At 49.3% G+C, this 12,196-nt stretch overlaps 2 protein-coding genes across 2 annotated transcripts in view; one reads left to right on the top strand and one right to left on the bottom strand.

Moving 5' to 3' along the window:
* Positions 1-662: 662 nt before the first annotated feature.
* LOC123130558 (F-box/kelch-repeat protein At1g80440-like) lies at positions 663-1,891 on the top strand. The gene has a single exon (XM_044550432.1). It carries the CDS (start codon positions 773-775, stop codon positions 1,889-1,891), a length of 1,119 nt encoding a protein of 372 aa, XP_044406367.1. The 5' UTR covers positions 663-772.
* Positions 1,892-3,984: 2,093 nt separating this feature from the next.
* The window catches only part of LOC123130557 (serrate RNA effector molecule homolog), a 37,293-nt gene continuing 29,081 nt past the window's right edge, over positions 3,985-12,196 (bottom strand). Inside the window, exons 2-3 of the mRNA XM_044550430.1 lie at positions 4,522-4,780; positions 3,985-4,390 (exon numbers count right to left, since the gene is read on the bottom strand). Of these exons, the coding sequence (XP_044406365.1) occupies positions 4,014-4,390; positions 4,522-4,780 (636 nt within the window). The 3' untranslated portion in view covers positions 3,985-4,013. The remainder of the gene's footprint in view (positions 4,391-4,521; positions 4,781-12,196) is intronic.

The following is a 12,196-nucleotide window of genomic DNA, read 5'->3' as shown; positions in this document are numbered from 1 at the left end:
CCACAAGCAGCGACGTGGATGTGTGGCGGGCTGGCGGCTCGTTCGCCCACGGTCGGCAGCCGCAGAATCTTACGGTCGCCGCTGGATAAGTTCTGGTAATCCCCAAATCCACAAGAGAGCGATCGGTTTCCATGAATAAACAACAATTGCCCGGCACCTGTGTATACGAAGCAAACAGCTCTTCCGTGCCGTCGTTTCCTGACCGTCAGTATTCTGTCTGTCCGGACAAAATACCTCTGCTGCTGCCTGCACTGGAGATCGCCATCCGAGAGGTTTCAATATCCACGCTCTCATATCAAAATAAATAAATAGCCACACTCTTCGTAGCCGGCCGGTCGGATCCCGGCGACGGCGACCGGCGGCCTGGCACGAAACTGGGGACGGAGCAATTACATTGTACTGTAATGCCGCACGCCACCGGGCCGAGAGGGCGACGTCTCCATCCTGACCAATTTTTTTGAAGGCAAGCTGTTTCCGCATATGATACGGGATCAGGATGGCGAGCGCCGCTCGAAAAACCGTCTCTCGCATTCCCGCGCAACCCCCCTGGTTTGTACAATAAATTTAAAAAATGCTGCTTTCTCCGGTATAAAGCGCGCCATCCCGCCGCGTCCCCAAACAGCTCAGCGCAGCCACAACCCACAACTCACTGCTTGATTCTCGTTGCGTAGTAGGGTTCCAAACCAGAGAGCAAGAAGCGGATTGTTATCGGTTCTTTTCGTTTGAAGGAGTGAGTGAATTAAGGTTGTGCATCGGTTGAGGTTGATCGAAGATGGGTGACCTGATTCCGGGCCTCCCGGAGGAGGTGGCGCGGGAATGCCTGCTCCGGGTGGGGTTCCGTCAGCTCCCAGCAGCGCGCCGCACCTCGCGGCAGTGGAAGGCGGAGGTGGAGTCGCCGCTCTACGGCCGCCTCCGCCGGGCCAACGGCCATGCCCGCCCAATCCTCGCCCTCGCCCAGGCCCTTCCCGCGCTCGCCGCCTCCGGCCCGGCCCGCAAGTACGCTGCGTCCGCCGCCCTCTCCAACTCCTACCGGCTCGTGCTCCACGACCCGGCCGACGGAGGGTGGGCCACTCTGCCCCCGCTCCCAGGCGGCCGGGGGCTCCCGCTCTTCTGCCAGCTCGCCGCCGTGGCCTGTGGCGAGAGGAGGAAGCTGGTGGTGGTGGGCGGCTGGGACCCTGAGACGTGGGCGCCGACGGACACGGTGCACGTGTACGACTTCCTGGAGGGCGCGTGGCGGAGCGGCGCGCCGATGCCTGGGCCGCGTCGGTCGTTCTTCGCATGCGCGGCGACCGGAAGAAGGGTGTTCGTCGCCGGCGGCCACGACGAGGAGAAGAACGCGCTGCGGTCGGCGGCGGCATACGACGCCGAGGCCGACGCGTGGGCGGCGCTGCCCGACATGGCGCTGGAGCGGGACGAGCCAAGAGGGGTCCGCGTCGGCGCCAGGTTCGTCGTGGTTGGCGGGTACCCGACGGAGGCGCAGGGCCGGTTCACCGGCACCGGCGAGGCATTCGACACAGACGCCTGGGCGTGGGATCCAGTGCTGGACAGGATAGTCAACGAGGGGGCGTGCCCGGGGACGTGCTGCGCCGCGCCGTCCGCGGCAGGCGCCATGTACATGCTACGTGACGGCCACCTCGCGGTGCGGGACGGCGACAGCGGGTGGCGGGCGGTGGCGCCGGTACCGGAGGACGGGCGCGCGGCGACGGTCATCGTGGCCATCGGGGACGGCCGCGTGGCCGCCATCGGCGCCGGGCGCCACGGCGGTGAGCAGGCCGTGTATGTGCTCAACAAGGAGGCTGGAACCAACGGGGCGGCGCCGTCGTGGGCGCGCGCCCGGGCGCCGCAGGAGTTCGCCGGGCACGTGCAAGCCGCGTGTTGCGTAGAAGTATGATACAGTAACAAAAAATCAGTATATGTACAGTTGTCAATTAAATCTGAATGTTAGTGGCGTTTAGAAAACAACGTACTAAAATTTAAACCATACGGAAAAATCTACAAGACTGCAACATGTACTTAGACGATACCCAACGCGTTGCCATGGGATCGGTTGCAATATATTAGACATGAATGTTTGGATACATAATAATATACAAATTAAAATTAAAAATATATATAATTCATTGTATATAGTTACTAAGGTGATCCCTACATGTTTGAATGTTGAGTTGGACTTTTTTCAATGCATGTTTATATGATGAGGTGGCATGCGTGAATGTGAAGAGAAATATGCTACTCTCTTTGTTCACAAATATAGGACATTCTTAGTTTTTCTTTAGTCGGATGTATATAAGACACGTTTTAATTTGTTTGCTCACTCATTTTAGTTCGTATGTAATTTCGATTAAGCATCACACTAGAAAAAAAGTCTAGATAGCAAACTCCTCAAAGCTAGCAAACTTCTCTGCTGCGTAGATAACTATCTCAAAAGTTTATAGCAAAGTTCTCCGAAGATTTTAGCAATCTTCTCCAAATTCTAAATTTATGTGCACTAGCAAACACATTAATTAGTCACTGTTTCTGTCCAACAATCACCAAAACCTTCAGGATCACTCGATTGCACCAACAAATATCGGACAATGCATCACTATACTAAGAAATTGTAAACTATAAAACGGAAAGCGAAGAAAATCACCTTATCTGCATTTTTTTGAGCATGTCGCCATCGCAACTTGTAGTGTACGAATTCATCCCATCGATGGACAACAGTGGCGGAGGGGTTGGCTACGTGGCAGGAGGAGGCGGGGTGGCACTTGCGGGAGCCGCGACATGGCGAGGGTACGTAGACCAGGCGCATTCTTCTTTTTCTTTGCGATCGTCGCTGTGTTGACAGCCGCCTTTTCGGTCGGCGAACAATTCCTTTTGTCGGTCCGTTGCACCAAGGTCAGTAAGGTGGTCGTGCCTGAGGGTCTGTCGTTGACGCTTTGCTGCCGATGTTCCTCCCCTTTTGCCGCCTTTTTGGAGCTTGCGCCGCTGAATTCGTAGCCGCTGGTGGGTCTCCAGCACCGCCGTTGGTGTCCAAGGGTGCAGTGGCGGACGGCCCACCCATTCGGATGTTCATCGGGGAAGGGGGCGGCCGGTGGCGGGTAGCAGGGCAGTGTCGTCAGGGTGGGCAGGAGGAGCTGCGGGAGTTTTAGTCTGCTGAACGGCGGCAGACGAAATTTAAGAGAGGTGGGGCTGATTTTGGGAATCAAAAACTCATATTTCGTTCAAATTGCTAGTTGACTCATTTTTTCTCAGAAGTCACTTTTGCTCCTCAAATTTGAGTTTCAGGGGATCTGCTAGAGATGTTATTAGTCTATATTATGGATTTCTTGTGCAATTGCTTGTCGGGAGTGGCATGAATACTCGTGTGGTTGCTTTTAGTTTCTCCTAACCCATACTAATCAGTTGTCAATGAAAGAAAGTTCATCCGATCAGCAAGCGAATCTGCCATTGGGTTACTGCACGTCGGATGAAGAATCGTTCAACTTTTCCTCCAAGATGTTTGATCTATGATCCATGACAGCATACACTAAGCTTGCGTAATCCACGTCCAAATCGTTTCAGTACATATAACTAAAGCAATGCCAGGACCAAATGATAAGGCATAAAAGCACAGATGAGAACAATACATCTGAGGCAGCAGATGTATCCTACCAGGCAACATCTGGTGGGTTTTGAGTATGTGCAAATGACAAGGGTAAGAAACTAAGAATACCAACCACAGCCAGAAATCCAGACAATGCATGATGAAACATACTAACATAGCACAATCTTAGCTTACCGATTATGAACTGTGCATGCTGATAATACAACTGGAAGTTCATTAACCACTAGTGTTGATTGGCTCCATACCAGAGGTGAAAATGGGGCTCCAACAGAAATGACAGCAGGTATGGTCCATATACTCATGTTAAGTAATCTGAAGCAAGCAGAGAGAGCACCACTATTTGTTGCCAAGGCAAGATGCATCACGTGATGCAAATGGATCCAACAAGTGCGCTGCTTATACTGAAGCTCGAGATGAAGGCGGTCTATCGCACGGGCTGTTGGTTGTAGTGGCTCTTCTCTTTCTTCTTTGCAGCAGCGAGCTTCGCACTCCTAGCGGCGGCCTCCATCGCAGCGTGCTTGGCGGCAGCATCCACCTCCTTGCTTGATTTTTTCTTTTTCGATGCAGCTATCTTCTTCATCTTCTCCTTCAAGTCTACAGCGGTAGCTTCCTCTCCAGACTTTGTATCATCGGCCGCCTCTCCATGGTCCTTGCTGGAATCCACTTCATTGGGCTGGTCTTTGGAATCCTTAGATGGTTTCTCCTTCCTTAGTTTCTTCTTTTTCGAAGTCTTGCTTTCTGATGGTACAGGAAGACCCTTCTTATCCCCATCTCCTTTCTGTCCATCAGGCTTTCTTTCAGCTGAAAAGTACCAAAATCAAACACTTGTCAGTTTAGTAAAGATTACACACGCACAAAAACATTTAACGAGAAGATAAAGAACGGTTGATCGATCGATTTTGTATAGGTCATAGCATGATTACATTACATACATTTACTCGTGACGTCAGCCAGTGTAGCATTTTCAGAAATCCCCAACTCGGCCAGAACAGCATCTAGTTCTGCAAGCTCTTTCTTCTTCAATTCCTTCTTTGAAAGTTGTTTTTCTGTGTCTTTAGAATGTACAGGCACTGGAGCAGATTCTTTAACCTCAGGTTCAGATGGTACATCAACTTCATGTCCATGCTCAGGTTCCTCTAGCTCATCATCACCCACGTCAACATCAAGACCATCATCTTCACTCTCAGTTTCCTGCAGTGTAAATGCAGAGCTAATTAAACCATACTAGAGCCTCTGCTGAGGGGGGAAATAATGCTTGTGTCAACACAGAACATCATAAGGAAGAGCAGACACAGCTACGCCGTATACATAGAGAAAGTAGACAGAAGCAGTTCTACACGGACACCTACATTTTTTGGCAGGACGCGATAGTATGAATCAATATCAGATATTATACACGTTCGTATAACAAATGTCATTTGCTGTGTCCAAAATTATATTGCCGAGTCAGACACCCGAATCCGAGTCGGGTTCGGACACCCCATGTTCCTGTCCAACTAACACTAGGAAATATCATTGTGTGTCATACCAGTCACTGAAACAGATTTTCTCATATTGAATCGCAAAAAACAAAAACACAATAGAACACAAAGAGCATACATCAACCGTTTTTCTTTCTGTTCTATAACTTGTGTTCCCACTCTATCATTACTCTCATTAAAAGCTAGTTTGGCCACATGAGCTGGCAAAATACTGGTTTCTTCACCCCCTTTTGCATCTATATATGTAAACCTATTACTTAGTATTAGCAACACAGACCTAAAAAAATGATATGTAATAACAAATCTTACATAGATTACCTTACATGTATGGGAAAGTGAGACTATGGAATGAGCTACTTTTTCTTAGATTGATCACGGGATAAGCAAGTTAAATACACATAGCAAATACACCTAATGGCAGAAAGTGTATTTAAGAATTTAAGCCATTCCTCATGATATAAGATTTTACATATGACACAATCCAGGACAACTTCATAAAGTGCAAATAGTTGTGTACACAAAAGACATGCATAAATGGAAAGCTGAGGAATACGAGTAACCAACACTAAATTGTTGTTTGATGAGTTTTTGTCCACTGTTGCATAAAATAATACATATATATATATATATATTTTAATGAGATTTTTATGCAGGCTATAAATACAAAGGCAAAATTCATTTAGCATGGCACAATCATGAATGGCAAGCTGCCCACGTTCTTTCACATGCACGTGCATGAAATGTTGGTGCAAGAAATTCGTGTGCATGCGTACGTCCTGGCCACATGCACATTGGCTAGATGTAGTAGTCTAGCTTTGTATGTGTATGTATTCGGGTGTCTCGACCGGCCGGCAAGCTCGTGTGCGTACATATCCGAATACCCATTTTGTATTTATACATCATATGTGTATGTATTTGAGTATCTACGGCCGGTCGGCAAGGGCACAAATACATATCCGAATACCCGGTGCAAGTTACATGCACGGGAGCAGCCGGTGTGTGCTCGCATAATTGGCAAGCTTCAACATTAGGAAAACCAAAGACTCAACCGATCTCGTTGATTTTTGTTGAAAGGCATGCTGGAAGAAACAAGGTATGCATCGGTTTGTTTCCTTTTTTTTGCGCGGACTTGGACATCAAGAAGAAGAATAGAAGGAAGAAATCAGCGGCGGGCTGCGTACAACGTCCAGCCCTCCCGTCCTATAAATACAGGAGCTACCACGTCCTGCCCGGCACGCAGAGACACCCAGCCACCACGGCCGCCGCCATCACGTGCACAACAAATCCACGCAGCAACACATCCACAAATCCATCGACCACATCCAGCCACCACGGTCACATAACTCGCGCAGCAAGAAGAAGTAGAAGGAGAGAAGAGAGATCGGCCTCGACATCTCGTCACAAGAACGCCGACGATCATCCGTACAAGAAGCCGGCGCCTCGACAGCAACATGAACACCAAGTCGTGTTAAGCAACGCATCCTTTGGATTCAGTTAGTGCTGCCTATTATGATCATTATAGCTTAGTGCTAGAATGTGGAAGGTCTAGAGACCTTTTTCTTAATTATCCACCATCGCTTGAGCTGTAACTGAACCTGTACTTGATGTATATAAACTGAGCAATACTAGTGTAAGCCATCACGGCATTTCCATCTAGCTGACTTGGTATACATAGCAAAAAGATCCTATCCCCATGGCCGGCACCGCCGCTGCCGGCTCCAGCTCTTCAGCTCCGATCTCTGTCACGTCACTCGCCAACCTCATCACGATCCGTCTCACGCGGGATAACTTCCTGCTATGGAAGACCCAGGCCGTTCCTGCCCTTGCCGCAAACGTCCTGTATGGCTATGTCGCCGGCACCGTGGAAGCACCACCGCACACCATCATGCAAGGAACCGGTGAGGCAGCCGTCGAGGTGGCCAACCCGGAGTTCCTTCACTGGTACCAGCAAGACCAGCTCGTGATGATTGCTCTCCTAGGATCCATGACTGAGGATATTCTTGGTCAGATGACACAGTTGACAACCTCTGCTGCAGTTTGGACTGCTCTTCATGACATGTTTGCTTCACAAAATCGAGCTCGTGTTATGCAACTAAGGTACCAGCTCTCTAATCTAAAGAAGAACGACCTCTCTGCGTCGGAATACTATCGCAAGATGAAGGGGTTCGCTGATGCCATGGCCTCCATCGGCAAGCCCCTATTTGATGACGAGGTGCTTGGGTACATGCTCGCTGGGCTGGGCTCTGAGTTCGAGCCTCTTGTTGCGTCGATCACGGCACGTGATGACCCCGTGAGTCTCAGCAGCTTTTATGCATTTCTTCTCAGCGCTGAAATTCGTCTTGAGCAGCAGAACTCAACTGGAGAGATCCATCCCTCTGCCAACGCTGCAGCACGTGGCAGCGGTGCACGTGGCGGGCAAGGCGGACAAGCTCGTGGTCGTGGCGGGCGTGGTCGCGGCAATGGGCGCTCCAACCTGAAGTGTCAGGTGTCTGGCAAGTTCGGCCATGACGCGCTTCACTGTCGCAATCGCTTCAACCACGCGTACCAGCCGGAGGAGCACCGCGAGCGCTCCAGCAACGTCGCCAACACCGGCTCCTACTCCATGGACATGGATTGGTACGCGGACACCGGTGCCACCGACCACCTGACGAACGATCTCGACCGCCTAACCGTCCATGAGCGCTACGGTGGCAAGGACAAGGTGCACGTCGCCAATGGGGCAGGTTTGTCTATCTCACATGTTGGTCATTCCACTATTTCCGGCTCGTTCAAACCTCTTTATCTTCGCAACATTTTGCATGTTCCTCGTGTAAACAAACACTTGCTATCCGTGCACAAGTTAGTCTCTGACAATGATGCTTTCACTGAATTTCATCCTCACTTGTTTTATCTAAAGGACCGAGCAACAAGGAAGGTTCTTCTTCGCGGTAGATGTCGTGAAGGTCTTTATCCGGTGCCAAGCTTCAAGTCCTCACCTATCGTGTCTGGTCATCGCGCCTTCTCCGGTGTCAAGCTCTCCTCGGATCTTTGGCATCGAAGATTAGGCCACCCATCCAAAAGTGTCGTTGAGTCAGTTCTTAGGTCAAATAAATTTGGTTGTGCACCTTCGATCGAGTCTAATAATGTTTGTGATGCTTGCCAACGAGCTAAGGTCCATCAATTACCTTTTCGAGATTCGAGTCATGTTACTCATGCTCCGCTTGAAATTATTCATTCTGATGTTTGGGGACCTGCTATTACCTCTGTTGGAGGCTTCAAATATTATGTGAGTTTTTTGGATGACTTTAGTCGTTTCACATGGATTTATCTTCTCAAGAGAAAATCCGATGTCGAGCAAGCATTTTACACCTTCCAAAAACATGTTGAGCGCTTGCTTAATACCAAAATCAAAACTGTCCAGTCTGATTGGGGTGGGGAGTACCATCGCCTATCTAGATATTTTCAGCGGGAAGGCATTACTCATCGTGTATCCTGCCCACACACCTCACAACAAAATGGCATCGCTGAACGCAAGCATCGCCATATCGTTGAAACCGACAGCGCACTCCTCGCTCATTCCTCTCTCCCAATCCGTTTTTGAGACGAAGCCTTCATTACCGCTTGCTATTTAATTAATCGCATGCCAACTCGTGTTCTTCAAAACACCGCGCCACTCACGTGTCTTCTTAACAAGAAACCAGATTATACTTTTCTCCGTGCCTTTGGATGTGCATGCTGGCCGAACCTCCGCCCATACAATAATCGTAAACTCGATTTTCGTTCCCAACAGTGCGTATTCTTGGGCTATAGCTCTATGCACAAAGGCTACAAGTGCCTTGATCGATCAACTGGCCGTATTTATATTTTCCGCGACGTTGTTTTTGATGAAGAATTTTTTCCTTTTGCAGCCGCATCTTCCACTACTCCCACCACCACACCCATTCTTCCTACACCTCCTTCAGTTTTTCCTCACTACCGGACTCGCGGACTATGCCTACGGCCATGGGCCGTCGGCATAGGCCCCTAGGCCGTCGACATAGATCTATGCCTACGGTTGCCGTCGGCATAGGCCCGTCGGCGTAGATGTCGTCATCATAGTCTTGTCAGACCGTCGGCATAGTATAGCCGTCGGCATAGGGGCCTATGCCGACGGCCTGATGTCAGCCGTCGGCATAGTATAGCCGTCGGCAGTGTTTTTCGTCTGACGGCAACGGACGGCGCCGTCAAAAGCGCTGACGAATCACGCAATGCCACGTTGCAGAGCTATGTCGACGGCAAAGCCGTCGGCATACCTCTGCCACGTGGCAACCCGTGGTACTCCTGGTGGTAGGGCTATGCCTACAGAAAAGCCGTAGGCATAGATGAATCTATGCCGACGGCTTTGCCGTAGGCATATCTCTACCACGTGTCATCTCCTGGTTCCTCCTGGCAGCAGGGCTATGCCTACGGAAAAGCCGTCGGCATAGATTTTCAGCTATGCCTACGGCTTTGCTGTAGGCATAGATGTGCCACGTGGCAAGCCCTGGTAACTCCTGGGCGTATATATGCCGACGGCTTTGCCGTAGGCATAGTTTTTCCCCCTGTTTTCTCTTTTCCAATTCATTTGACAACATTTCAAAACAGAACAATATGAAATTATGCAGAAATATGACAATTCATCATGTAAACATACTCAAGTTCATCTAAACATACTCAAGTTCACCATCATCATCTAAACATACTCAAGTTCATCACATCATCTAAAGATCATCACCGACGGAAGTTCATGAACATAAAAGTAGTGCAAGACATGAAACATCATAAAAGTAGGAATATGAAAGGCATGGCACGATGGCCACATGCACGGAATCACCAAGCAAGACCACCTCCGCCAAAACCACCACCTCCTCCGTCAAAACCACCACCACCTCCGCCAAAACCGCCATCGCGACCACCACCACTCTACCAGATCGGAGTGACTGGGGTCGACAGAGCAGGAGTCGAGCCACCGGTCCCCTACATGTTTCAGAAAAGATTCTAACGGTAAATATGATATGATAGTGTTTCATGAACGAGAACTAGTTTGCCAGTAGTTAGGCAAATGTACTAACCGGACCATCACTGCCTAGTGCCACCCATTCATCGAACGTGGGCACGTGTGGGGGTTCTCCCGCAGGTGGTGGTGGGGGTCCCATTTGTGGTGGATTCGTGCGGTTACTCCAAGACGCCAACATAGCCTGAATGTTAGTTAAACAAGCAAACTAGAAGATTAGAAGGAATGAAAGTGCAAAAATTTAGCTTGGTTTTAAGAGGGCAAAACTAACCGTCATCATCTGATGGTTGTAATCATCGTTTGCCTTCACTCGTTTCAGGTACTCCCGCACCTCGAGATTCCTATGCTCGACAAACTCCTTATATGCCTACATAATTTAGGTTGTTTCTAAGTGAGCAATGCTGAAAATAAACTTAGAATGATAGATAGAAAAATATAAAGAGGAAGTACTTACAGCATGCTGGCGGGCTAAGGGAGTCTGTGAACGCCCCGTACTCTCTAACTGGCTCAGGTTGGTAGCCCGAAGCTGTGTGTACGAGATCGAAGGAGTGATCAAGCCGTCGAAACACGGATACCAGCCATTCTTCTTCCCCTGGATGGCCACCACCGCCATGTCGTCGATCTGAGACTGGGCGACCTCAGCAACAGGAACATCCGGATGCAACTCCTGATAGTGATGAATGTAAGACCCCAGGTGCTCCTCGGTCTTGCCGTCATCAATATTTTATTTTTTACAAGGTTGACGAGAATCGACATTTAATCCACCTACATCTCTAATAGGTAAAGATGGGTCCTAATCCCACCCGAGAATGTGTAGATTGAGTACGTTGTCCATGCTCTACCCCATTCCGAGACAAAATTTTGGCAGCACCTCCCCGCTGTTCTCCAAATACACGTCTCGGCAAAATGCCGAGAGAATGTGCATCCGGAGAACAACAGGGAGGCGCCGCCGAAATCCTGTCTCGAAACGGGGTAGAGCATGAACAACGTATCCAATCTACACATCCTCGGGCTGTCCGTGGAAAGCGCTAGACAATCCGAAAGAGCTGCGGTGATAAATATGCAATTGAATGCATATTTATCGATGCAACCCTTTCGGACGAGAGACCTAGGTTACGTGACTTGATGCGAAAATTTAATCTAGTGACATGGAAAAAAAGTGGACGAGGTCATGGAATTGTTGCTCACCCTCCGATGTAGAGGATGTAGTCGATCAAAGGAGGGACGATCGTGGACCAACACCTCCAACGTCGACGTCACTCCACGAAGATGGAACACCACAAATCCTGTTAATTCGACCAAGTGCAAAAAAATAGGTTAAGCATTGACACTTTAAACTATATAAAAATCATATTTCGTCAAGTGTCCAATATTGTCCGTCAATTTTTTTAGCAAGATCATCATGATTAAATAACCACTCATCATATGCCAATTTTGGAGCACATCTCACACAACTATTTTAGAAACTAAATGTCACATAGCAAGGATTTAGACACAGCTCCACCTCCTATCCATGCCATCTCTAGACGTCAACAACTCAAAGAACACGACACAAACATCAACTCAAAAAATTGTTTTGCATGCATATGTGAATAGACTTAGGGGCTGAATACAACATCCATTAATCTCACATGCATATATTGTCATAATCCATTATATATCATATTGGTACAAATATTAGGCTAACGGACATAAAATCTAGAAGAGAACAATGCTAACAATTACATCACTTGTCTTTGTGAAGATAAGTTACACATGTCCATACATAGTAGTTATTTGCAGCAAATAAACATGAAACTATGAATGTCACAGTAGGAAAAATGAAAAAAGAGCATAGCTCACCGGGCAGAGGGGCGTCACGACGATGGAGGGGACGGGAGGGACGGGGCTGGTCGTGGTCGGTCGGAGAAGCAGAGAAGGCCGCCGACCGGAGCTAGCACCAGGGCCGGACGGGCAGGGTCGCGGGCTGGCCGGAGCCGTGGCCAGGCGTGCTCGAAGAGGGGCCGAGGCGGGGCAGGGCCCGGTTCGTTGCGGGGCAGAGAGCTGGGGTGGAGATGAGATGGCGACGACGTGGGTGGAGCGGCGGCGGGCGGGCGGCAGAGAGCTGGCGTGGCG

This window comes from Triticum aestivum, chromosome 6A (genome assembly GCF_018294505.1).
Source record: "Triticum aestivum cultivar Chinese Spring chromosome 6A, IWGSC CS RefSeq v2.1, whole genome shotgun sequence".
NCBI lineage: Eukaryota > Viridiplantae > Streptophyta > Magnoliopsida > Poales > Poaceae > Triticum > Triticum aestivum.
This window is presented reverse-complemented; position numbering and strand designations above follow the sequence as displayed.

Excerpts from the sequence above, each read along its gene's own strand:
- LOC123130558 (XM_044550432.1), top strand. The coding sequence starts at position 773 with ATGGGTGACCTGATTCCGGGCCTCCCGGAGGAGGTGGCGCGGGAATGC.